Below are 27,731 nucleotides of genomic sequence, written 5' to 3'. Positions count from 1 at the left end.
GCACTTGTTAGGCACGCGCGCATTTAGCAAGACTAAATCCACGTTATAATGCCCACCCAATGAAAGTGATGGTCAAAGCAGTTTCTGGGTGAAAATATTATCACCCCAGATGGGACTCGAACCCACAATCCCTGGCTTAGGAGGCCAGTGCCTTATCCATTAGGCCACTGGGGCTGTTCTGAAGACATAACAAAACCACTGTATTTCAATGCTGTTTGTGGCACTTTTTATTTTATGGTAATGTTATTATCAAACATGCACGACAACGGGGCTAAATCCAGAGTTCAATTTGCATTTCGACATGTGATCCTGAAGTGAAAAAGAGGATGAACGACGTTGCTAGGCAACACAAGCGTAATCCTCACATGGCAAGGAAATCACAGTCAGATGATCCATTAGCTAGTGGCTAACGTTAGCTAGTTTGATGCTCTTCGTTCACCTTATTCATGCTATTCTTTGATTACAATTTTAGACAGCGAAGAGGTATCTTTTGTTTTCGTATCTGTTGGTTCACTGTTAGCTAGATAGCCAGACAGCAAACGCAAGCTAATTCTAGCAAGAAAAGTTATAATAGTAATAACGTTAGTTAAGGTGTAGCTAATTTACGTTAGTGTTATCTAGCTATATTCAATTTCTCCATACTGAAGAGTGACATTATGCAAGAGTAACTGCTGTGCGGTCATGGTAAGTCTTACAAGTTAGCCTACTAGTTGCGTAACTTGTTGGTTAGCTAAAAGTCCTGCTATGTAGTTAACGTTAGCTAGTTAGCTTTCTAGATTAATCATTGTCGCTTGCCAGCTACCAAACCAAAGTCTATTTCACCTATCTGTGATATGTGACGAGGTTCATTTTAAAGTAATGGCAGTTAGCTAGTTTAACAGAGGATAACTGCGATAGCTACACGATATCCATTAAAACATGACTGTCTATTTTACCAAATATGCAAATATTGTTTGAATCCCGCTTTAGTAAACAAATTGCCAGCTGTCATGTCCACAATAAGGATTCTCTTCCTTGTCACATCCATCCAGATTCTGTCTCGGGTGAAGCCAGCAGTAGGTGGAGATTCTGCAGCTAGCGTCAGTGAGAAGAAGAAGAAAAACAAAGCCAAGAAGAGCCCTCGCCTGGAGGAATACCTCAACCAGAGAGACTACCTTGGGGCACAAACTCTGTTAGAGGTAGCCAGATAGGAACTCATGTAGCTGTCATGTGCAATCAGCAAATGAATGATGAGCAACTCTGTAATAAATGTGACAGAAGATATGTGATCTGTGAAAGTCCTGTGTCCTCAACATTCTCCTTCCTCATTCTTGATATTGCACTGTCTATAAGGTCTTTCTGTTTCCTTATTACAGTTGCATAGGTGTGAGTGAGAGCACTGAGTCCTACTGTTGATGTGTTGCTTTGTCTTTCAGTTTCAGCGAGATGTTGGAGAAAAAGAGGAGCATGCAGACCTTTGGATTGGCTACTGTGCCTTTCACTTGGGTGATTACAAGAGAGCAATGGAGGTAGGTGTGTGTTCAGTCAAATTCATTCTTGTCTGAAAAAAAGCATTTTTTACAATATGACACACACTACCGTTCAAAAGTTTGGGTTCACTTAGAAATGTCTTTTTTTTAAAGAATTTTCTGTCCATTGAAATAACATCAAATTGATCAGAAATACAGCAAGAGGACAAGTACATTAGAGTGTCTAGTTTGAGAAACAGACGCCTCACAAGTCCTCAACTGACAGCGTCATTAAATAGTACCCGCAAAACACCAGTCTCAACGTCAACAGTGAAGAGGCGACTCCAGGATGCTGGCCTTCTAGGCAGAGTTCCTCTGTCCAGTGTCTGTGTTCTTTTGCCCATTTTAATATTTATTTTTATTGGCCAGTCTGAGATATGGCTTTTTCTTTGCAACTTTGCCTAGAAGGCCAGCATCCCGGAGTTGCCTCTTCACTGTCCTCTTGCTCAGTTGTGCACCGGGGCCATCCCACTCCTCTTTCTATTCTGGTTAGAGACAGTTTTTGCTGTTCTGTGAAGGAAGTAGTACACAGCGTTGTACGAGATCTTCAGTTTCTTGGCAATTTCTCACATGGAATAGCCTTCATTTCTCAGAACAAGAATAGAGTGACGAGTTTCAGAAGAAAGTTCTTTGTTTCATGCTCCAGCTCATGCTTCAGATACTTAACTAACTAGTCTAAGGCCAGTTTTATTGATTCTTTAAATCAGAAAAACAGTTTTCAGCTGTGCTAACATAATTGCAAAAGGGTTTTCTAATGATCAATTAGCCTTTCAAAATCTTAAACTTGGATAAGCTAACACAATGTGCCATTGGAACACAGGAGTGATGGTTGCTGGTAATGGGTCTCTGTACGCCTATGTAGATATTCCATTAAAAATCAGCTGTTTCCAGCTACAATAGTCATTTACAACATTAACAATGTCTACACCCTATTTCTGATCAATTTGATGTTATTTAATGGACAAAAAAATTGTTTTTCTTTCAAAAACAAGTACATTTCTAAGTGACCCCAAACTTTTGAATGGTAGTCTATTTATTTCAATGACAGGAGTACAGGGCCTTGACACTCAGGTTAGAAGAACCAGGGGAGGTGTGGGTGTATCTGGCCTGCACTCAGTTTTTCCTGGGGCTCTACAGAGAGGCAGAGGAGGCTGCAAACAAGGGTGAGTATTAAGCAAAAATGTTTTGTCGTTTTTCATCCTACTGTTTCTTGCCCTAGTTGATAAGGTATTCCCTCTGTTTTTTTTTCTCCTGTAGCTCCAAAGTGTGCACTTCAGAATCGCCTGCTCTTCCACTTGGCTCATAAGGTCAGAACTGTTCCCTTTCTCAATTCTTTAATATGTTAATGAGTATTTCTCATCGTTCTTTCTTTTTTGCTTCTGTACAGTTGCTTGTGCTGAGCGATTTAGAGCTTTTTAGGTCGGTTCAGTTTCAGTTACATTATTTCAAAATAATAACGGTTTTCGATTTCAACACTTTTTTCCTAGACATTAAAAGCACTATTCATTATGTGAGTTTTAATGCTGTAAGAACACAGAATAAAACAATTAGTGTAAGTCCCATGAAGATAGTGACTGCCCATGACTGTTTATCACTTATTAACCATCATTTATTCACATTACTTTAATCAAAGATTTCAGTTGTTGTGTATATTACATTTGTTTTAAGCCTATTTGATGAGTTTATTATTTCATTCCAAGTCATCGTCTCATCACTATAGAGCTGCTACCTATGCTGTCTGACAAAACTATTTTAGTAGTTCTTCAAAGTAAATAAGGCATACTTTTATGACTGCTGAATACCAATTATCAATCATAGATCATGTATTTTCAGGTAGAGATACGTCCCGGAGCAACTGCTTTCTATCCCTCTCGATCACATGTTCTTCTGTCTCTTCTCTCCGTCTCAGACCGGACAAGTAGGCACGCAATGGATAATGGTCATTGTAGTTAGTTTAGCACAGAAAATGTGGTAATTATGTAGAATATTGGCCTTTTGGAAACTACAACCCCTTACTACATCGTACAGTCTGGGCTTGATTTAATTTATCTCTGGAGAAACTGCGCATTGAGCACAAAATGGAATTCAAGTAATTGAACCAACATCGGTCAATTCGTTGTTTAAAGACGGAAAAATAACCGACATTTCGATGAATTGCTCAGCTCTAACAGTTGCATAAAATCATGTTTTACACAATTCCCAAGTGTCAGTACTTATACTGAACAAAAATATAAACGCAACATGCAACAATTTCAAAGATTTTACTGAGTTACAGTTCATATAAGGAAATCAGTCAATTGAAATAAATTAATTTGGCCTTAACATAACTGGGAATACAGAAATGCATCTGCTGGTTACAGATACCTTAAAAAAGGTAGGGGCGTTGATCAGAAAACCAGTCAGTATCTGGTGTGACCACCATTTGCCTCATGCAGCGCGCGACACATCTCCTTCGCATAGAGTTGATCAGGCTGTTGATTGTGTCCTGTGGAATGTTGTCCCACTCCTCTTCAATGGCTGTGCGAAGTTGTTGATAAGGGAGCGAACTGGAACACGCTGTCGTACATGTCGATCCAGAGCATCACAAACATGCTCATTGGGTGACATATCTGGTGAGTATACAGGCCATGGAAGAACTGGGACATTTTCAGCTTCCAGGAATTGTGTACAGATCCTTGTGACATAGGTCAATGCATTATCATGATGAAACATGAGGTGATGGTGGCGGATGAATGGCACAACAATGGGTCTCAGGATCTCGTCACATTATCTCTGTGCATTAAAATTGCCATCGATAAAATGCAATTGTGTTCATTGTCCGTAGCTTATGCCTGCCCATACCATAACTCCACCGCCACCATGGAGCACTCTATTCACAACATTGACATCAGCAAACCACTCGCCCACACAACGGTTGTGAGACCGGTTGGACATACGGTCAAATTCTCTAAAATTATATTGGAGGTGGCTTATGGTAGAGAAATTAACATTCAATTCTCTGGCAACGGCTCGCCAATTACAAGCTCCCTCAAACATTTTAGACATCTGTGGCATTGTGTTGTGTGACAAAACTGCACATTTCAGAGTGTACTTTTATTGTCCCCAGCACAAGGTGCACTTGTGTAATGATCATGCTGTTTAATCAGCTTTTTGATATACCACACCTGTCAGGTGGATGGATTGTGTTGGCAAAGGAGAAATGCTCACCAACAGTGATGTAAACAAATTTGTACACACAATTTGAGTGAGTGAAATAAGCTATTTGTGCATATGGAACATTTCTGGGATCTTTTATTTCAGCTCATGAAACATGGGACCAACACTTTACATGTTTATATTTTTGTTTAGTGTACCTTTTTCCTTTCTTTGTAATGCTACTGTAGGTGCACACCTACTTGTGTAATAATAAACCAATAGACAAACCAACCATGCCTTTCCTCTCTGTTCCCAGTTCAACGATGAGAAGAAGCTGATGGGTTTCCACCAGAACCTGGAGGATGTGACTGAGGACCAGCTGAGCCTGGCCTCCATCCACTACATGAGATCACACTACCAGGAGGCCATCGACATCTACAAACGCATCCTGCTACAGAATAGGTACTTATACTGGGCCATTCTCCCATGTCCCCTCATCAAAATCACTGATAGGCAAGAGCATAGTCCCACAAATCCCTCATATGCCAGATTACAGTGGTCCCACTAGTACCAATGGGTATTGTGGATTGTCTGAATGAGTCAGTGTCAATTTTACTGTAAATTCTTATAACTATATACAGTAAACATACTATAAGCCATACATTTAGGATGAAGTATTAGAAAATTGGAAGGACACATTTCCTTGTGTTGAGACCGAGACAAGAAGATGGAGGGAGGCTATAGTTATTTTGCAGTGGAGGAAGATGCATTGGAGAAAGTGGAGAAAGGTGCATTATATTGGACGGTGCAGTCAAAAAGCAAGAGAGAAAGATGCACAGGGACTTCTATTCAAGAACGCAGTGTGAGCTATAGGACTAGCTATTGGATGTTTTACCATACTTATTGATTTTTCTTTTAACCCCAGAGATTTCCTGGCTCTTAACGTGTACGTAGCGCTGTGCTACTACAAGTTGGACTACTATGATGTTTCCCAAGAGGTGTTGGCTGTGTATCTGCAGAGTATTCCTGAATCCACCATCGCTCTCAACCTCAAGGCCTGCAACCACTTCAGGCTGTACAACGGCAAGGCAGCCGAGGTAAAGCAACTCCGTATGTGTCGACGGTCAAAACAGACTGCCGTGCATCTACACGCGTTTGCCTGACATCCACAGTCGATGTTTATGCCTACACTTGTCACGTTACAGCAATAAATAATGTGGTTCAATTTGTTCTTTTCTCTCTCAGGCTGAGTTAAAGAACCTCATAGACATCTCCTCTTGCTCCTTTGAGTTTGCTAAGGAGCTTATCCGGCATAACCTGGTAAGCCGTTCCACCACCTCTGTTGTGTGACTGTTTGCATGACAGTGACCCCATGCTCTATAACCTTTGACCTCTATCACCCCAGGTGGTGTTTCGTGGTGGGGAGGGGGCGTTGCAGGTGCTGCCCCCGTTGATTGATGTCATCTCTGAGGCTCGGTTGAACCTGGTCATCTACTACCTCAGACAAGGTGGGCCTTAGCCACTGGTGGTTGTCTTTGAATCCTAATCCTAACATTGAAAAGTTGAATGGCTATTTTGTCATCAGTAATGTGCATCTTTATGTTTCAGATGATGTTCAAGAGGCTTACACCCTCATAAAAGACTTGGAGCCAACCACACCACAGGTAGTAATCGTTTCACATGATCAGGTGTCATAAGCTGAGGAAGTCTCGTTGTTTAAAGACTAAAGCCTTAATAGCATACATGCAGTGTCTTAACACAATCTATTTATTTAAGGAGTACATTTTGAAAGGAGTGGTGAATGCTGCTTTGGGTCAAGAAATTGGATCGGTGAGTAAGTGTTTGACAAACTACCCGAAAACCCCCTAGGACCACACAGTAGAAATGTCTGAGTAGATTAGGAATGTCTTATGAACCTGGTTTAGTAGATCATCACTGATATGAAATCTGACTGACTGACTAGCAGTCTCTATTCCCTCCTCCTCGTCCCTGCCTGTATCTCTGCTGCAGAGGGATCACCTGAAGATCGCTCAACAGTTCTTCCAGCTGGTCGGAGGCTCAGCCAGCGAATGCGGTAATGTGAATGTATGAATCCAAAGCGATTCAACCAAGAAGCTAGGAGTTAGCATGTATGTGTGTGTGTATGTCTGCGTGTGAGTGAGCATGTGCATCTTTGTCTCACTGTCTGTATCTCGCTCTCCTCAGACACGATACCTGGAAGACAGTGTATGGCTTCCTGTTTCTTCCTTCTGAGGCAGTTTGAAGACGTTCTCATCTACCTCAACTCAGTCAAGGTTTGCATGGCCCAAAGCATGTACCACTAGGACAGTACACCACATAGGCATGTTTGCACACACATAATCATTTTCTTTTCCTTTGCATTTGAGTGCTTGACATATTTATGGATTAGTGTGGAATTAACATGTATACTTGGGGAAAGGAGGTGAGCATTATTTCTGTTTGTTTATTTTTGGTTTGTCATTAACAGAGTTACTTCTATACCGAGGATATGTTCAATTTCAACTATGCCCAGGCCAAAGCTGCCTTGGGCAACTACAAAGAAGCAGAGGAGGTACATCCTGTCAACATAGAAAAAGGATTTCTGCTTGCATGAGTAGTGTATTGAATCAGTTCAAAGTTCATGTTGTAACATTATTTTATATTGGACTCAGATATTTCTGCTGATCCAGGGTGAGAAGATTAAGACTGACTATGTATACCTGAGCTGGCTGACTCGCTGCTGTATGTATCCAGTCTGAAATACATTTTCCATTTGTCGTCAATACAATTTCAATACCTTTTACATCAATACGATATCTACATGCATGATCTAAAAAATGAAATATATGACGAATTCATTTGAATAAATATATTATCTAAATAGTGTTGTCTCTCCTCTCGCTCAGACATCATGAACCAGAAAGGCCGGCTAGCCTGGGAGCTGTATCTGAAGATGGGGGCTTCGCCAGACTCCTTCAGCCTCCTACAACTCATTGCCAACGACTGCTATAAGGTGAGGCTCACTACTATTCTCTCTACTAACTTAGTTTCCAGGCTAACCACAAGTCCGCAATGGCTTAATCTCCCGCACCAGACTTCCTCCACAATAGACTGGGGAGGAGATTAGCAAAGGCCAAGCTGTCTCAATATTCATTGCAATTAAATGTTGCTCTGTCTGTGCTTTCAGATGGGTCAGTTCTACTGGGCAGCCAAAGCGTTCGATACTCTGGAGAAACTGGATCCCGACTCCAACTACTGGGAGGGCAAGAGAGGGGCCTGTGTCGGAATCTTCCAGCTCATACTGGCAGGCAGAGAGCCAAAGTAAGTATTGGCTAAGTTTCTTAGTCTTAAGTCCAATTTTGATACCAACACTTGTCTGTGTTAAAGATTTGTCACCAACACATCAAATATGAAAATCATGTCCTCCACAGAGATGTTTTGGCACATAATTTTTGTACCTTGAGTAATTTGCATTGCACGGTAAAGTGTGACTTTTGTGATTCAGGCACTTTAATTTTAACTTTATAAACAACCGTTATGGTAATGTTATGAAAAAATTGCCATTGTACAATATGACATGTTCCTAACTTCCCATCACTAATAACCATTGTCTGTGGTTCCACAGGGAAACCCTGAAGGAGGTGCTGCCCCTGTTGAGGAGCACACAGAACCCCCAGGTTGAGTACATTATCAGAGCTCTGAGGAAATGGGCCAAAGACAACAGGGTTCCTCTGACATAACAATGTCTTAACGTGCTTAACTCGCATAATACACTTACTACATGTTGTTATTACATTATATATGTGGTTTACATGTGCATTTTTTATCAGACACTTTTTACTAGTGAAAATCTATAAAATAACATGTTCTCATGAGTCATGCACAATGTGTATTGATGCGCTTTATTGTACATGTGTCACAGTATTTATATCATGTAATACATGTTTTATTTGCAATGTATATAATTCTGTACAATCTCGCCAATCAATTGTATTGAAATGTGTATTTTGTATTACTCAAATGATGCTGATACAAGTATTAAACAGTATTCTCTTTATAAAGAGTTGTTGACCCTTTTCTCTCTATTGTTTGTTCTATCAACATTCACTATTTCTGTCAAGACGTAGTTTTTTTATTGTGTGCAAACTAACACAAATAGGCATACATTTGAATGAAATAGTACATGTACTGTCTTTTGAAGTCCAAAATACCCAATTGCTAATAAACGTATTACTCATCTAAATTAAAGGAAGCAGTGTCTCTACAAAATAATTTAACACAAAACCCCTCCATTTCAACAGGTGTCCACCAATGTTTGCTTGTGTTGCGTCATCAGTGCCCATAACCGTAACTCACAGAGTCACCCAACTGGCTTATTTGGTTCAGTTTGGGATTTACTGTGCGTGTAGCTAGGTCACTGTGGAAAAACGCACAATTCAGCATTTCAGCACTGACTGAATGGATGACATAAGAATGGCATCAAAACAAATTCCATCCATTTTCTTTATTAGTGAGCAAAATTATTCTGGTGACACGGGCTATGATCTGACAAAATGTCCTTTCACAAAATACATCTCCGTTAAGGTCATAATACTAGTGCCATCTTCTTCAGATGTTCTTATTATCGCCTTTTGTGATAGGGGCGGGATTAAAATGGGGGCAAATGCAGTGATTGGCTATGATAACCCCCCCTCGCTCACGCGACTTCCGTTTTGTCTGTGCGCGCAGGCCCAGTGACCTCTCGGATATTTTATTTACTCCTGAAATCCAAGATGGCCACCTTGAATGTCTCGATCCCATAGCAATTGAGGATGCAAGTAGCTACCGAAAAAACAACTTTTCCCCGACCATCTCATCCCCTGAAATTCAATTCGAATGGTGCGGCTGACCCCCTTACATCTTATTAGCCACTAAATAGCCATTGCATTTTCGCGCAAACCCCTTCAATTCGCAAATTTGAAGTAGTTTCGCGAAGTAGCTCGCGCTGTCGCTGTCTGTCCGAAGCGAGGTTCAGACAGGCAGCACATCCAAATGGCCGAACCGAGAAAAGTACAATTTGTCACCCTCTCGGCCTTCGCTGCGGGATCAGCCACGGAGACTAGGAAACGCCGGTTGGAGGATGACGAGGCCGACATCGACTTGGATGCGGATGGTGAGGTCGAAACGAAAGCGTCCGGGGCAGATGGTGGCGGTGGGCTTTTCGGCAAAACTAGTAGTGACAAGGACAACGCTGAAGGAAAACGGATTACCGTGCGGTTGAACCTATCTCTGTCCGAGCCCAGCGATCAATCGTCGGCCGAGTTTAACTACAGCGAACTCATCCAAAACATCCAGGTATGACTCCTTCTGTTTGGTCAAGAAAGACATGGATCAACACCAGTTGATTTTATTAACTTGGTTAGTGGGGACTTGTTAAAAGATAGGATATGAACGTGGGTGTATCTTGTCTTTCCACGGACTAGTGTGGTCGGTGGGAGGAAATTACCAGTCATGGACACACAAAAGACCCTAACTCAACCATTCATTAAGCCGTTCACTCAAATCACTTGGTACTCAAGAACGGCACATCAAGATTACAGTTGTAGGCACTCCTTATGCACATGGAGTGATAAAGGTTGTCTGGCGCTACCTGTTTCCAATTCTTGATAACTTGCCAACTCTCTTGTTAGTTTACACCAGTCATACAGCCAATAATATGGCACGTAGATGTGCCCCAGTACAGTTGAGTTTAGCCTCCTATGGGTGACATATAGAAGACCAGTCAGTGCTGAATAGATGGAGTAGGTTTGGAAGTACCAGGATGTATCCTACAGGGAGTTATGCAAACATCGGTGTTATGTTATCAAGACACTCAGTGGTGTGTACAGACTAGAGGTCGACCGATTATGATTTTTCAACGCCGATACCGATTATTGGATGACCAAAAAAGCCGATACCGATTAATCGGTCGATATTATATATATTTTGTAATAATGACAATTACAACAATACTGAATGAACACTTATTTTAACTTAATATAATACATCATTAAAATCAATCTAGCCTCAAATAAATAATTAAACATGTTCAATTTGGTTTAAATAATGCAAAAACTAAGTGTTGGAGAAGAAAGTAAAAGTACAATATGTGCCATGTAAAAAAGCTAACGTTTAAGTTCCTTGCTCAGAACATGAGAACATATGAAAGCTGGTGGTTCCTTTTAACATGAGTCTTCAATATTCCCACGGCTCAAAATAAGTTTTAGGTTGTAGTTATTATAGGACTATTTCTCTCTATACCATTTGTATTTCATATACCTTTGACTATTGGATGTTCTTATAGGCACTTTAGTATTGCCAGTGTAACAGTATAGCTTCAGTCCCTCTCCTCGCTCCTACCTGGGCTCGAACCAGGAACACATCGACAACAGCCACCCTCGAAGCAGCGTTACCCATGCAGAGCAAGGGGAACAACTACTCCAAGTCTCAGAGCGAGTGACATTTGAAACGCTATTAGCACGCACCCCGCTAACTAGCTAGCCATTTCACATCGGTTACACCAGCCTAATCTCGGGAGTTGATAGGCTTGAAGTCATAAACAGCGCAATGCTTGTGGCATTGCGAAGAGCAGCTGGCTAACGCACGAAAGTGCTGTTTGAATGAATGCTTACGAGCCTGCTGGTGCCTACCATCGCTCTGTCAGACTCCTATCAAATCATAGACTTAATTATAACATAATAACACACAGAAATACGAGCCTTTGGTCATTAAAATGGTCGAATCCAGGAACTATCATTTCGAAAACAAAACGTTTATTCTTACTGTGAAATACGGAACCATTCCGTATTTTATCTAACGGATGGCATCCCTAAGTCTAAATATTGCTGTTACATTGTACAACCTTCAATGTTATGTCATAATTATGTACAATTCTGGCAAATGAATTACGGCCTTTGTTAGGAATAAATGGACTTCACACAGTTCGCAATGAGCCAGGCGGCCCAAACGGCTGCATATACCCTGACTGCTTGCACGGAACACAAGAGAAGTGACACAATTTGCCTAGTTATAAGAAATTCATGTTAGCAGGCAATATTAATTAAATATGCAGGTTTAAAAAATATATACTTGTGTATTGTTTTTAAAGAAAGGCATTGATGTTTATGGTTAGGTACGTTGGTGCAAAGCCAGTGCTTGCTTCGCAAATGCGCTTGTTAAATCATCACCCGTTTGTCGAAGTAGGCTGTAATTCAATGAGAAATTAACAGGCACCGCATTGATTATATGCAACGCAGGACACGCTAGATAAACTAGTAATATCATCAAACTATAAACACACATACAGTACAACAATTACATATTACATTAAAAACACAAACATCTTGACTAAAAACAGCTGGCCTAAAAACAATTTCACTCTTCTATGATATATACATCGATCAAGTGTTTAAACTCCACTGAATATATAATACATTGTTCTCAAACTTATAATTACAAGTAACACTACAACTTTATAAACCAGCTGTAAATCTAAATACAAATGCTTCTTCACCAATGCTATTTGGGCAATATGATTGCATGACAATGTGATTTACATCCGGTACAATAACAACACAATATTATTTGTTCTTTGTTTGTTTATTGTGGGTAAGTCCATTTCTGTTCCAGTAGTTACACTTTTCCTCACCCATTCCCCCGCTTTCTAGGCAAAAAAGAACACTCCTCCTCCAGCCCCAGCCCCAACTCAGACTCCAACTCTTTTTATCCTGCCTCCTGCCCTTGACCCTAGCGACCCTTTCAACGATGACGATAGAGAACGACTGCAGGTGGAGGCCCTGGCCAAGAAGTTTGAGAACAAATATGTACGTTATTTTTTTGAGCCATGGTAAAACTTTGTGCTCTAATAACTCCACTTGTAAGATACTAGTTTTAAGATTATTTAGACTTTTTTTTATCTGGTTAATAGCTAGTTGTACTAGTTTATAAACCTATTATATCTGGTTATAAGCCATTTTTTTCTCGTTTTATGACTACTGGTTATACAGTATGTACATGTGAAAATATGTATCCTCTGTGACACAGGGCAATGCGAATGCAGCAGGAAAGAAGAAGAGGAAGGATAGAATGCAGGATCTGATTGACATAGGCTTCGGCTACGACGAGACCGACCCTTTTATTGACAACTCAGAGGCTGTAAGTATCCCTTTTTTTTAACCTTTTACACCCCTTCATGTGGAGAAGGCATGTTAGGCTGTATTATAGGCGGAGAAAATAGGAATCTGCTCTGTTCTGGCGAACTCCGCTCTCGACTTTCGCTTCCTGTTTGGAGCGTGCTTAAGACTGTCAATCAACCACAGCACCAATTCGCACAACCAATCAACCTCATCCCATAAACACTAACCTACATTCACCACAGTGACCTGTTTTTGTTGTTGTTGTCAGACTCTCATTGAAGTTACTCTGTTCTGCATCTATGTTCTGAATGTAACGGCTGCCATTTTGTTTTGTGTGACAGTATGATGAGCTGGTCCCGGCCTCCCTGACTACCAAGCTGGGAGGGTTCTACATCAACACGGGCACGCTGCAGTTCAGAGCTGCTTCCGAGTCAGAGGGAGAGGAAGGGGGCAAGGATGTCAAACCCAGAGTAAGGGTGGGATACTGGCATGAAGTATTGTATACAGTGAAATTACACTATATTAGTCAGTTGGTGTCAATTCCATTTCAATGATGTCAATTCAGGAAGTAAACAGAAATTCGAATTATTTTCAAAATCAATGAGAAAATCAGTTCATTTTTGTTTACTTCCTGAATTGACTAGAATAATTGACCCCATCCCTGATGCTTTATTTGTGTTTATCCAACTGGTTGTTTTGGTTTTTCATGAATTTTCTCTGTGCCTTCCGGTGTTAGCAGGAGCTGAAGGATGGCGAGGAGCAAGTGATCAAGAGACGAAGGAGGAAAGAAGGAAACAATTTGGAGGAGAAGAAACCCCGGAAGAACAGAGTGCCCAAACCAGGGTGAGATGATAGGATAGTGGGATGGATACATCGCTTCTTGTGCCTGTCTGTACCTTCACAAATTACAATTTGAGATAGAATGGTTGCTGAATAATTCTGATTATTTTGTTCTTGCTGTAAGAACAAATCGTCCATTGTTGTTCTATGCATATTTCTCAAATAGAACTGAGCATGTTTCACGAACCATTCCTCAAAAATGTCTCAAAATACCTCCCCGTGTCAAACCCTACCAAATGTGCACTGAAATTGAAATGTATCAGCATAGAATACAATAGACGAATTCATCATATACATATATCTTTGTTCATTCCTACCCATGTACAGATACGTCTGACTATGACATGATACACTGTGATGCTCTCTCTGAATGGCCCGTGGGCTTGTGTGACAGGCCAAGTGTCCTTAACAAAGGCTACATTAGCTACGCTCTGATAGGCTGGTCACTCCGCTGCCATAAATAATCCTATTCCCAGAAATAGACCAGCAGATATTATGAGACTGTTGTTTCCCTTGTATCATATTGAAAAGACATGGCCTTGCTTATAGGTTTCTTGTCTTCGAGATTACACATCGTAACTTGCCTCACTATTTTCTCTCTCCTTCCTCTTTCTTCCTTCTCTCACCCTCTCCTCTCTTCCCGCTCTCTTTCCCCTCTTCACCCCTCTCTCTTGTCTTTCTGATCCAGAGTGTCGTCTCTGATGAACATCCACCGGCCAGAGAAGAAGAAGAGGAAGAAGCTGATGAAGGACTCCTTGTGCTTGGCAGCCATGTTGCGCCGCTTCACCCGGGAGAAGCAGGAGATGAGGAAGATGAACCCCACCGCGCCCCACTCCGGCATGGGTAGCTCCGTGGCCAACGCCCCGCGAGCCAACCACCTGCTGGCTAACTCCCACCTGCACGCTAACGCGGCTAACAACGACGTCTCGTTGGCCGAGCTCACCGCGGACCCCGCCATGATGTCACTGCTGGGCTCGGCAAATGAGAAGGAGCTTCAGGATCTTCTGGGTGACCTGGACTTCAGCCTTCTGGACAGCTCGGCTAATCCGCATGTGGCCACGCCCGGGAGAGAGAATGGCCTGATGGGAATTGGAGTTTCAGGGCCGAAGCCGAGTGGGGGCGGGTTAGGGAGGGGGCTGGGGGTTGCAGGGGGTCTCCTACACCCACCTCCGCTCCCTGACGGCCTGCCCGCCCCCCTCATCAAGCGCATCGAGGACCTGCGGGCGGTGAGTCGCACTGATGGGGCTTTTCCAGTTTATCATAGATTGATTTGTTCATTTAATGTTTATGTGATCATCCCTTGATTTAATTGTTGAGTAACTTCCTGGAATTTTGTACAGTTGAAATGTGGGGCAGCCATTTTCTTAAACCATGATGATATCACTTAAAATAGTGTCAGTTCTTGGAAGATTTGTAATGCATTTCTTGACAGGGTGGTAAAAATGCGAGGAGAGGTTAGAGAAAAGCAGAGCAGAAAGGAAGAGCGGATGAGAGCAAAACGCATGAAAGAAAGGTAGACTAGCAACAGACAACTGGTGGCCAAAAGGGAGAGAGAAGAAAGAGAGAGTGACAAATCAAGGATGAGCGAAAACTGTCAAGATGACGATGCAGCCATTTTGAAACTGACACGGAAGGCTCCTTTTTGCTTTTGCGCGTCTTTCCATGGAAGACAGTATGCTCACCAACCTCTTTTCTTCACAGGCCTCTCGTCAGTTTGATCAAGAGGGAAGGAAGAAATTCTTCACCCTGGATATGAATAACATCCTACTGGAGTGAGTTAGTCATTCTTTTGACACATTGTACATCTCTCTCCGTCTCCACCCTGAATGTGTCATAATGCTGATATTGGAGTCGATTGTTCATCTCTTTTCCTGTCTTTTTCACCCCCACTCTGTTGTACATTTCTCCCAACATCTTTTTCTCTCGCACGCAAATGGTTTTATTCTTTGTCGTCTCTTCTTTATCCCCTTTCCTTGCTTACCATCTTTCTCTCTCCATCCCCCCTTTCTCTCACTCCTGTTAATTCCCTCTTGTTGCTCCTCTCCCTTCCCTCCACTCTCTCCTCCCCCAGTATTGAGCTGCAGGTGCAGGAGCAGCCGATGGGGCTACGCGGGGAGGTGTATTCTCACCTGGAGGCCTTTGTGCCCTGCAATAAAGAGGCCCTTCTCAAACGCCTCAAGAAGCTTAGCCTCAACATCCAGGATGACCGTCTGCGTACGCCCCTGTTGAAGCTGAAGCTGGCTGTGTGCAGTGTGATGCCCGAGCAGATCCAACGATACAACATGGACTGCATGGTTAAGGCTGCCAAGTAAGAAGATTACAATACTCCATAGTGTACTGCAGCCATACTCAACAGGCGGACCGTGGTCCGGATGCGGACCCAGAACGGGGTCAATACGGACCGCGAGTCCCGACTTTACATTTGACATTTTCCTACATTTGATGTTGCATTGGGCAGTTTGACATTCCCTGACAGAGAGCTATTTCGATTTAGTACCTGTCAGAAATGTCCTGTTGATCAAATAGCCCATGTTAGGTAGATGGGTACGCTCAGGGGCCTCGACCCCCAGTGGGCCCCCATTAATTTTGTTGAGCAATTCACTCAGGTATCATATGGCAAAATGTGTAGAATTGCAGGAAATTAGCTTTAAAATGGCAACATTTTCTCTCAAACAACAAGAAGGATGTGAACAGTTTGAACAGTTTGGGGTTGTTGGGTGGGGGTTTGTTACTAAATTACAAAATCCATCCTGACCTTTGCCACCTAGGAAATTTGTATGACCGGACCGTCTTAAATAGTAGTTGAGTACCCCTGATATACTGTAATGCTATATCGCTTATCCATAATGGGTGTTTGGTTATTTTTAGTGCCCTACTCTGCCTGTGTTCATCACTGCTTTTATTTATATGCGTCTCTGCCTCTGCGGGTATATATTGAGGTTGTTAGAACATGTTGGTACTGAGGTGTGTGTGTTGGTTCCTAGCAGGCAGCAGCCTGGAGAGGGAGAGAAGAACGGATCAGAGGAGGAAGACGAGGGGAAGCCGGGGAAGAGGATGATGGGCCCACGGAAGAAGTTTGTCTGGGACGACAAGCTCAGGTGACGGCCCATCCACTGCCCTCAATCAAATCTTATTTATAAAGACATTTTCACATCAGCAGTTGTCACAAAGTGCTTTTATAGTAATCCGGCCTAGACACTAAAGTGAAATTCTCGAGCAAAGTCATACAGGAAGTGGTTGATTTGAAAAGATAATAGATTAGTAAGCTTTCTTCATTTCTCTCTCTCTCTCTGTGTGTGTAGGTCGCTGCTGTGTAACCTGGTGCGTGTGAAGTTGAGCTCCTATGAACTGGAGTCGTCTCAGTGCTCTCTCTCCGTGGAGGATTACCTCAAGGCCTTCATGGAGAACGAGGTCAAACCACTGTGGCCCAAGGGCTGGATGCAGGCCAGGATGCTGTTCAAGGAGAGCCGTGGTGTACACAGTCACCTCACTGTCAACATGTAAGTTATCTCAGCTATAGTTGGACCTTATAAATAAGTTGGCTTTAAAATGGCAATTATACCTTTTATTGTATATATGCCTGATTGACAGATCAAATCTAATTGTATTAGTTCCATTTATACAGTGGGGAGAACAAGTATTTGATACACTGCCGATTTTGCAGGTTTTCCTACTTACAAAGCATGTAGAGGTCTGTAATTTTTATCATAGGTACACTTCAACTGTGAGAGACGGAATCTAAAACAAAAATCCAGGAAATCACATTGTATGATTTTTAAGGAAATTATTTGCATTTTATTGCATGACATAAGTATTTGATCACCTACCAACCAGTAAGAATTCCGGCTCTCACAGACCTGTTAGTTTTTCTTTAAGAAGCCCTCCTGTTCTCCACTCATTACCTGTATTAACTGCACCTGTTTGAACTCGTTACCTGTATAAAAGACACCTGTCCACACACTCAATCAAACAGACTCCAACCTCTCCACAATGGCCAAGACCAGAGAGCTGTGTAAGGACATCAGGGATAAAATTGTAGACCTGCACAAGGCTGGGATGGGCTACAGGACAATAGGCAAGCAGCTTGGTGAGAAGGCAACAACTGTTGGCGCAATTATTAGAAAATGGAAGAAGTTGAAGTTGACGGTCAATCACCCTCGGTCTGGGGCTCCATGCAAGATCTCACCTCGTGGGGCATCAATGATCATGAGGAAGGTGAGGGATCAGCCCAGAACTACACGGCAGGACATGGTCAATGACCTGAAGAGAGCTGGGACCACAGTCTCAAAGAAAACCATTAGTAACACACTATGCCGTCATGGATTAAAATCCTGCAGCGCACGCAAGGTCCCCCTGCTCAAGCCAGCGCATGTCCAGGCCCGTCTGAAGTTTGCCAATGACCATCTGGATGATCCAGAGGAGGAATGGGAGAAGGTCATGTGGTCTGATGAGACAAAAATAGAGCTTTTTGGTCTAAACTCCACTCGCCGTGTTTGGAGGAAGAAGAAGGATGAGTACAACTCTAAGAACACCATCCCAACCGTGAAGCATGGAGGTGGAAACATCATTCTTTGGGGATGCTTTTCTGCAAAGGGGACAGGACGACTGCACCGTATTGAGGGGAGGATGGATGGGGCCATGTATCGCGAGATCTTGGCCAACAACCTCCTTCCCTCAGTAAGAGCATTGAAGATGGGTCGTGGCTGGGTCTTCCAGCAAGACAACGACCCGAAACACACAGCCAGGGCAACTAAGGAGTGGCTCTGTAAGAAGCATCTCAAGGTCTTGGAGTGGCCTAGCCAGTCTCCAGACCTGAACCCAATAGAATATCTTTGGAGGGAGCTGAAAGTCCGTATTGCCCAGCGACAGCCCCGAAACCTGAAGGATCTGGAGAAGGTCTGTATGGAGGAGTGGGCCAAAATCCCTGCTGCAGTGTGTGCAAACCTGGTCAAGAACTACAGGAAACGTATGATCTCTGTAATTGCAAACAAAGGTTTCTGTACCAAATATTAAGTTCTGCTTTTCTGATGTATCAAATACTTATGTCATGCAATAAAATGCAAATTAATTACTTAAAAATCATACAATGTGATTTTCTGGATTTTTGTTTTAGATTCCGTCTCTCACAGTTGAAGTGTACCTATGATAAAAATTACAGACCTCTACATGCTTTGTAAGTAGGAAAACCTGCAAAATCGGCAGTGTATCAAATACTTGTTCTCCCCACTGTATATCTCGCAAACTTTATTGCGGGTGTAGCGAAATGCTTGTGTTCCTAGCTCCAACAGTGCAGCAATATCTAACAATGCACAACAATACACACAAATATGAAAAGTAAAATAATGGGATTTAGAAATATTAGGACGAGCAATGTCGGAGTCCGGAGTATAAATATACAGTGCCTTCGGACTTTTTCCACATTTTGTATACGCTACAGCTGTATTCTAAAATTGATGAAATACAATTTTTTCCTCATCAATCTACACACAATACCTCATAATGACAAAGCAAAAACAGTTTTTTTTGAGTCTTTTGCAAATGTATTCAAAATAGAAAAACATAAATACCTTATTTACATAAGTATTCAGACCCTTTGCTATGAGACTCGAAATTGAGCTCAGGTGCATCCTGTTTCTATTGATCATCCTTGAGATGTTTCTACAACTTGGTTGGAGTCCACCTGTGGTCAATTCAATTGATTGGACATGATTTGGAAAGGCACAGTTGACGGAGCAAAAACCAAGCGTTGAGGTCAAAGGAATTGTCCTTAGTGCTCCGAGACAGGATTGTGTCGAGGCACAGATCTGGTAGAGTGTACCAAAAAATGTCTGCAGCATTGAAGGTCCCAAGAACACAGTGGCCTCCATCATTCTTACATGGAAGAAATTTGGAACCACCAAGATTCTTCCTAGAGCTGGCCGCCCGACCAAACAGAGCAATCAGGGGAGAAGGACCTTGGTCAGGGAGGTGACCAAGAACCCGATGGTCACACTGACAAAGCTCCAGAGTTCCTCTATGGAGATGGGAGAACCTTCCAGAAGGACAACCATCTCTGCAGCACTCCACCAATCAGGCCTTTATGTTAGTGGCCAGACAGAAGCCACGCCTCAGTAAAAGTCACATGACAGCCCGCTTGGAGTTTGCCAAAAGGCACCTAAAGGACTCTGACCTTGAGAAACAAGATTCTCTGGTCTGATGAAACCAAGATTGAACTCTTTGGTCTGAATGCCAAGCGTCACGTCTGGAGGAAACCTGGCACCATCCCTACTGTGAAGAATGGTGGTGGCAGCATCATGCTCTGGGGATATATTTAAGCATCGGGAACTGGGAGACTAGTCGGGATCGAGGGAAAGATGAACGGAGCAAAGAGATCCTTGATGAAAACATGCTACAGAGCGCTCAGGATCTCAGACTGGGGCGAAGGTTCACCTTCCAACAGGATCTGCAGAGAAGAATGGGAGAAACTTCCCAAATACAGGTGTGCCAAGCTTCTAGTGTCATACCCAAGAAGACTAGAGGCTGTAATCACTACCAAAGGTGCTTCAACAAAGTCCTGAGTAAAGGATCTGAATACTTATGTAAATGTTATTTCCGTTTACCTGTTTAGATTGATGAGGGGAAAAAACGATTAAATACATTTTAGAATGAAGGCTGTAATGTAACAAAATGGGGAAAAAGTCAAGGGGTCTGAATACTTTCTGTGTGTGTGTGTATTATTTATATATGTGTGTGTGTGTGTATATATACACGTGTATATATTATATATATATATATATATATATATACACACACACACATGTTTTCATCAAGGATCTCTTTGCTCCATTCATCTTTCCCTCGATCCTAACTAGTATATATACACACACACACAGAGTATGTGATGGGATGTATAGACTATATGGATAGAAGATGTACAGTATATCTGAAGAAACAGATGATTGATTGACAGATGGATTAGCATTCCTGTGCGGATGTTAACTTAACACACCATTGGTTTCTCTGTCCAGGGTCAAGAAAAGGATGGTCCCCACCCCCAGGGCTAAAGCAAAGGTCAGTGACATCTCTTCACTCTCAATTGACGTTTGTAACCTTTTCTACAAGATGGTTATTTGGTATTACTTGCGGTGCCATGTGTTCTGATGCGGGGCTAATGCTAACCTTTGTCCTTTCCCTGTATTCCAGGAGGGCCAATGGATCCAGCAGAGGCCCAATCTCCCCACCGCCACCACCCCTTCTCTCCCCCACGTCCCCTCCACCCCCTCCGTCATCCAGGCCCGCCGGACCTCCTCGTCCCCCTCGGAGCCCATCTGCCTGTCCGACTCGCTGGACGAGGACCTCCGCGCCCCCTCCCTGGATTCCGTCTCCCACGCCCTCGCCTTCCTCAGCCAAGCCGCCAAGGGCCTGGGTCCCCACGGCAGCGTCACTGACCTCACCCTCACCTCCCCCCTCTCCCCCCCACCTCTCCAGATCCCCAACACCTCCCCCCCCTCCATCACCCCTCACTACTCCCCCTCGTCTTCCCTACTCACCTCACATTCTCTTTCCAAGATAAACGCCAACTTGTCGACGATGGTGACGATGCCATCGATGGCCAACATTAAGACCACGCTATCTACCTCTCCCTCCACTTCCACGGTGTCGTCGGCTCGCATGCAGCTCGCGGGGGCCACGTTGGTGTCTCGTGGCGCCGACGGAGTGTACGGCGTGATGAAAGGGGCAGGCTCTATGGGACAGACTCAGAGACACAATGTCAGCATGGCGACCGCCATTCACAGGCATGGGGGCATGACTGGAGGGAGTAAGCTCCACCCACCATCGTCCCCCTCCCCGCCCACCAAGCAGCGGCCCCCTCCCACAGCCTCTCCGCTCCTGCCCCCCCATCAGAAGGTCTCCCTGGGCATGGGGGTGGCAATACCAGAACTAGGGAAGAGCAGTGTCAAAGCCAACAGCAGCAGTAACGGCAGTGTCATGATGAGCAACATGCCCTCCTCCTCCCCTCAGTCCCGTGCCACCAACTCCCACTCACACCCCCAGCAGCTCAACTCCAAGAGCCCTCAGCGAGCCCCCAGCAACCCTCCTACCTCACCTCCACGGTGGGCTCTTCACCCTCCCCGTCCCCCTCCCACCACCAGGGCAAATCCAAGCCCCACCACCAGTCCAACTTCATCACCCCCATGCAGGCAACTCTCACCAAGTCCTCCCACAGCAACAACTCCTCCCCCATCATCAAGCTCACCCCCCGCCCCCCTGCCCCCACCCCTCCTCCCATCTCCTCCCCTTCTTCCTCCTCTTCCAACCTCCTCTCTCACTCTCAAATGATCTCCAGCCCTCTCCAGTACCAGTCCCCCAAGACTGCTGGCTTCCGCCCCCCATTTAGTGTCCAAGGTGGGGGTCAGGTGAAGCCGGGCCAGGGCACTTATAGCTTCGCAGGGAGCCAGAAGGCTCCGTGTGTCATTAGCAGTAGTAGCGTTAGCAGCGCCAGCTCCAACAGCAGCCCCATGCGCATGTCGCCCGTCACCAGTCGCCCGGACAACAGCCCCTCCCCCTCCGGCACGGTCTCGACCAGTCATGGACAGAGACAGAGGGCCATGGGCAGAGCCAAGGCTGTAGGCAGTCGGGTGCCCACGGCAACCATGGCCACACCCTCCGTCACCTCACACCTGACGCAGGTGAGTCAGCCAATCACATGCGACCAGAAAGTGCCAAGAAGTGTGAAAAACAGGATCAAGAGAAGCACCTCTTACATATTGACTGCATTTTTCTCGCTTGTGTTTTGAGTATGTTCTGCAAAGGCTTGGCCACGTCGTCAGAACAGAACAGAAGAGAAAGGAAGAGATTGTGTCAGGCACTTTATGTCACCAAGTTGAGTCACCTGATCCCTTCTCTCTTTCTCTTTCTCCCTCCCCCTTCCTCCTAGGTGTCAGCTGGCAGTCCCCTCCTGGGCGGGCCACTTGGCTTTGGGATGCTGGGGGGGCTAGTGCCCGTCTCACTGCCCTTCCAGTTCCCATCGCTGCTCAACTTCACTCCTCCTGGTGCCCCGGGGGTCAGCGGCCTGGGCACGGGCACCAACTCAGGATACAGCCTCTCACAGAGCGACTTAATGGGTGAGTAATTGGCAACCGGTGCCCAACTGGCAGTGGCTCCACAAGACTGATCTTTCAAAGCACCGGGCATGCAAATGTATAGGAGCAAAAATAAAGCATTTGTTCTCTCTGTTCGCTACGGTTCAGTAGAACTTCTAGGGCTCTTAATTCCACTGAAAAAGTCTGTACTGTACATCATGATGTGGTAAAGGTCTTTAAAGAATTTACTACTTCATTAGTATGACATTTTATCGGATGAATTTGATCAAATGACAAAGAAAATCAGTGTTTATTAAGATGGCAAAATAAATGAAGCCGCAGTTAGATTTGTTTGTGGTCCCTTGAGATTCATCTAGTCTTAGTTTGTGTTACTCATGGTCAGTGTTGTGGTGTGCAGTGTGTGTGCGTGTGCGTGCTGTGGATCCATACTGAAATATAATCAGCTCTAATGTGCCTATGCTAAAAGTTTCTCACTGTAACCCTCTTGCCCTGCCTGTCTCGTTTTCTCATCCAATCCCTCACTCCTTCTCCCCCTCCGTCCATCCATCCATCCTCCCTTTTATCTGCCCTCACTTTCTGATTTGATGTTTTACTCAAATTCTACTTTCATCTTTTAATGTTCCTTTTCTCACCTTTATTCTCCTCAACCCCTTCCCCCTCTCCATGCTTCCCTTTTTTTTTAACCTCCTCACTCTTTCTTCCTCTTGTCTGTCCACCCCTCCCTCCATCTCTCCTCAGATCTGTATAAGAGTCTCCAGTCAGGGTCACAGGCTGCTCTACCTCCTCACTTGCAGCTTGCTTTCTCAGGTAAACTTCACACCTCCTCCTCCAGTACTTCTCCCCCTCCTCCCTTACCTCCCTCCTCCTCTTCCCTTCCTCCATTTGTGTTGTTGTCATTCCCTGCGTCATGTTGATATCGCTCACTCACTGTTTGGCTGTAAGCTCTTCTTTCCCAACCTGTCTGCCTGCTTCAATGTTAGCGGTGATCTGCATGCCTGTGTTACTGCATGACTAGGCTAACACTAGAAGCACGTGTCTTGTCTGTCGATGAAGCATCTCCTCCCTGTGTGTTAGGTGTTCAGTTTTTTTCTGCATCATGTCATTTACACATGATGTAACAAATTATTTTAACCCCCCCCACCTCAGATGCGAACCAAAGCCAGGGTGGCGACATGAAGAGGAAGTCCCACTGACCAATAGAGACGGAGGACAGAGAGTGACATCGAGACGTCCACTAGGATCACTTTGATTGGACAGATGGACACAATGATGTAATAATACAGGGGGGAGGAGCCTTCTTCCCTCAATATGGACCTGAAGAATCAATTACCCCTCACCATGACGATTTATGAATTTAATTTAACTGTATTTTTATGATTACTGGGTATAAAATGGACCTGGGGTGAATGATAATGAATTTCTTTCCCTTACATTTTTTTCTTGTCAACATGTTTACATGACCGACCTTTATCACTGTGGAATGAGGACAGGGTCGTATTCATTAGGCTCCAAACGTAGAAAAACAAATACAGAAACAAGGAAGTACTGCCTGAACACTGGTTTTCGTTTAAAAAGAGTTTTGCTATGTTGTGCACCAACGGAGCGCACATACCGCAGCGAATGTCGATCTATTTGCCGTTTGTTCGGCGCGGTCTGTTTTACGGACCACCCCACCGGTGAGGGTCTGATTGTTGACATTTTCCCTCGATTCTACATGTAGAATCAGTTTGCAAATTATGGCTGGCACTCTGTTCAGAGGTGCAAAGTACTCTCGACCTGCAAACGCCACCAGTGTGTCCGTTCCGTAATGAAAACCACCCAGGAGAGGGAGCACGCTGTTAGCGAAGTAATTTAATTAGAATTTAAGTCTGTTTTTATTTTTTCTCGTCTAAAGCAGATTTGAGTATACATTTATTTTTTGGTCGTTGTCTTGACTGTCTGAGGAAGGTAGTTGTTAACTTGTCTCCGATGTGAGATGGTGTGTCCATAGATTGTTTTAAAGTCGCCTCTGCTCCCCACAACTGACTGTTAAGGTAGTATAGCTAATATAAAAATGGATAAATTATTTGTAATTTACACAGGGATAAAAAAAAATATTTAGAGGTATGAGTGTGCCCAGTGAGATTGTGTGTGTGTGTGTGTGTACGTACACAACCTACATATATTATTATAAATTGTATTTTCTTTCCAGGTCAGTCTGTGCTGTGTGAGTGTGCGAATTGCATATCCCCTTTTCTCTGTTGTGTGAGAGAGTGAGTATTCCCCTCTCTTGTTCAGCGTGTCTTTGGTGCTGTAAAATCACACTGGACCTTTTCTGGAGAAAAAACTTGAACTGTAAAAGCTAGACTCCTCTTGGAGGGTGAGAGAGGGGACAAAGATGCGAGATTGTAGCTTACTTGAACTTTTTTTTTTTTAATTGTAATTAATTACTTTGTAAAAAAAAAACTATCAACTCAAACACTCAACTCAATATGACAAAACGCCTTAGTTTGTAAGTTTCATTAAAGAACTATGCAGGACTATAAATGCTTCAATGCAAAAGTGCAAGTCGTCGCTTGGCTTTCAACCTCTTACTCAGCTGTCAATGTATTTCTGGGAGTTGCGAATGTTTGTGTGTACGTACGTCTGAGTCCTTTTTCCCATCTAAAGAACTCTCCCTTCTCACCTGCTGAATACCTCTAGAAATTGTTCTTCCTTACTCTCTTCCTATATCTGGGAAGATCTCAATAGCATACTCCTCACTTCCTCTCTCCTAGTCTTCTCAAAACCCGTTGTGGGAGAAGGTCAGAGGGGAGGGACTTCTGGCTTTCTTGCCTCTGTCCATCTCTAATCATCCTTCATCCCTCCTTCCAATGTCAGTATGAATGTCGACCAACTGCACCAAGGATGGCGCCAAAGATGAGTTTCCTAGCATATAGATGGGGTGCTTTGGTCAGTGTGCGTGTGTTCCTATCAACATTCTCTTTGAAATGTACCCATGAGTGTTGTCCGTCTGTGGTCTGTCAGGATATCATGGGGAGAAGTTGTTTCTTTCTGTGACTGGAGCAGGAGGTGACATTTTAAAGCTTTTGTGCTTTTGGGGCGGGTAAAGATTACATTTCATGGTAACTGGTTACTTAATTCGGTCTCTTTTGTAGATTATTTTTGTGTGTCGATTTATGGAATAAAATACAGTTGGTTTTCAATAGGGCCTGAGTCATTTCTTTGTGCTCCCTTTCTTCCGTCCTTTTGAAAGCTGTCTTTCAAAAGAACACTTCCTGTTCTAGGGCTCTATTCAATTTGTATATCGGATTTTAAACACAATGTTCCTGCCTTAAAGGTCATTTCCGATTGTCAGATCAAATGGAATTTACCTTAACATTTCTAGCACGCAAACTGTAACGCTTCAGGGATTCAGATTGAATAGAGCCTCTTTATTTTTATTTATTTAACCTTAATTCAACTAGGCAAGTCAGTTAAGAACAAATTCTTATTTACAATGATGGCCAAACCCGGACGACGCTGGACCAATTGTGCACCGCCCTATGGGACTCCCAATCACGGCCTGATGTGATACAGCCTGGATTCGAACCAGGGACTGTAGTGACACCTCTTGCACTGAGATGCAGTGCCTTAAGACTGCTGCGCCATTCGGGAGCCACAAGTGAAACGACGTGGCACTCGGGAGCCTTAAGACGTGGCAATATTGTTTTTTTATACATTTGTCCTAAGTCCATGTTTTGTACAGTCCCTCAATGATGTCAACATTCGTGTTCACTTTCTGTACTCTGGAAAGGTCAGGGCTCGATTCAATCCATAAGGCTGAAGATCCGTGCCACAATGCGGTTGAAATTTAAAGGTAATTTCCTATTGAGTGGACGTCAGCAGCGTTCACTGTGAATGCAGTCTCCTGCAAATGCGGAGACATTGCCTTTAAACCTCAATCGCGCTATATCCCGGATCTTCAACGGATCGAATCGAGCCCTCACTGTCAAAATACATCATTACACGTGTTGCTCTTTGACCTTTCTCACCCATGCTGGTGTTTCTCAGGTAACAACAGGCCCTAGCTTTGTGGAAGGCTCTGGAGTTTTCCGTTCTTGGCCCGGTTTGGATTCTTTAAAAAGTGCATCCTTTGTTCCTCCCTTGAAGTAACTGATTAGAAATGACTGGACAGGTGAAAGCCATGTGGTAGAGCCCTTCTGCTCACCTGCCCAGGACACCCACTCAGATTGAGCAACAACAAAAGAAATCTGCTCTTGTCAAATGTTCCAAACAGGACATTGTCTTTTTACCTAAATATGCCAACACCAACAGATATAATTCATAGCAAGCAGTGCATTGGGTTAGTCAGATTTGATTAAATATAACAGAACAGAGTACCTGGATTTAGATTCACTCTCACAGGATGGGTTGCCAAAAAAGAACTAACTGAAAGCCACACCCCCAATAATCCATGAATATAACTGCATTGAGCCATTTGCCACTGTGCTTCTATGGCTATAATCACCATGCTACTGCCTATTTCATTTGTTCAGTTAGCAAACAAGACAACTCATAATCCAGTACCTTTATCAGTCAACACCTATATTTTAGCTGTAATCCACTTTAAAATGCAACATTTTCTCTCAGGCTCATGGCAAAATGTGTACAATAGCATGAGATGAGCTATACAACAGCACATTTTCCTCTGCCCGATGACAAAATTTCAGGAAGTTAGCTACCCAATTTGATGCAGGCCCACCTGACAAGTTTCTGGCTACGCCAATGATGTCCCATACCCCCAGCTGGTGGAGAGAATAACATTTGGGTTGCCATCTGCAGCAGATCCCTGGTTCAAATCACAGAGTAGCTTTTGTTTTCTAACTTTTCCCAACCCCTTACTGAATTTAGACCACTTCCCTAAACAACCCATCATATCTGTCCAGGCCCTTCAGGCATAGCTACCCTCTGTGCTCTCCGATTTGAAGAGAGAAACATGCATGACTGAATTGAAAGTCTCTAGGGGCTCCTCCGCTCAGGACAAACTGGAA

At 43.7% G+C, this 27,731-nt stretch overlaps 2 protein-coding genes and 1 non-coding gene across 3 annotated transcripts; 2 read left to right on the top strand and 1 right to left on the bottom strand.

Annotated features, from left to right (window-relative positions):
- Positions 1 to 101: 101 nt before the first annotated feature.
- On the bottom strand, positions 102 to 174 carry trnar-ccu (transfer RNA arginine (anticodon CCU)). The gene has a single exon. It is a non-coding gene; the product is annotated as a tRNA-Arg (tRNA).
- On the top strand, positions 167 to 8,704 carry LOC139568528 (intraflagellar transport protein 56-like). Its single transcript, XM_071390420.1, has 18 exons — positions 167 to 684; positions 1,032 to 1,178; positions 1,416 to 1,508; positions 2,557 to 2,671; positions 2,766 to 2,815; positions 4,960 to 5,105; positions 5,569 to 5,740; positions 5,889 to 5,963; positions 6,049 to 6,151; positions 6,252 to 6,307; positions 6,420 to 6,473; positions 6,654 to 6,717; positions 6,849 to 6,937; positions 7,132 to 7,215; positions 7,316 to 7,385; positions 7,550 to 7,656; positions 7,831 to 7,964; positions 8,269 to 8,704. Exons 1-18 carry the CDS (start codon positions 682 to 684, stop codon positions 8,381 to 8,383), a joined length of 1,677 nt encoding a protein of 558 aa, XP_071246521.1. The 5' UTR covers positions 167 to 681; the 3' UTR covers positions 8,384 to 8,704.
- A 688-nt stretch (positions 8,705 to 9,392) lies between these two features.
- On the top strand, positions 9,393 to 25,904 carry LOC139568529 (ubinuclein-2-like). Its single transcript, XM_071390422.1, has 16 exons — positions 9,393 to 9,977; positions 12,329 to 12,484; positions 12,705 to 12,815; positions 13,138 to 13,272; positions 13,536 to 13,639; positions 14,325 to 14,862; positions 15,338 to 15,408; positions 15,708 to 15,944; positions 16,621 to 16,734; positions 16,939 to 17,136; positions 20,644 to 20,686; positions 20,819 to 21,657; positions 21,699 to 22,305; positions 22,554 to 22,740; positions 23,458 to 23,526; positions 23,866 to 25,904. The coding sequence occupies exons 1-16, from the start codon at positions 9,675 to 9,677 to the stop codon at positions 23,910 to 23,912; spliced, it is 3,759 nt and encodes a 1,252-aa protein (XP_071246523.1). The 5' UTR covers positions 9,393 to 9,674; the 3' UTR covers positions 23,913 to 25,904.
- Positions 25,905 to 27,731: the final 1,827 nt, after the last annotated feature.

The sequence above is a fragment of the Salvelinus alpinus genome, chromosome 2, assembly GCF_045679555.1.
Source record: "Salvelinus alpinus chromosome 2, SLU_Salpinus.1, whole genome shotgun sequence".
Classification (NCBI taxonomy): Eukaryota; Metazoa; Chordata; class Actinopteri; order Salmoniformes; family Salmonidae; genus Salvelinus; species Salvelinus alpinus.
The sequence above is the reverse complement of the archived record's forward strand: the minus strand, read 5'-3'. Positions and strand labels throughout refer to the sequence as shown.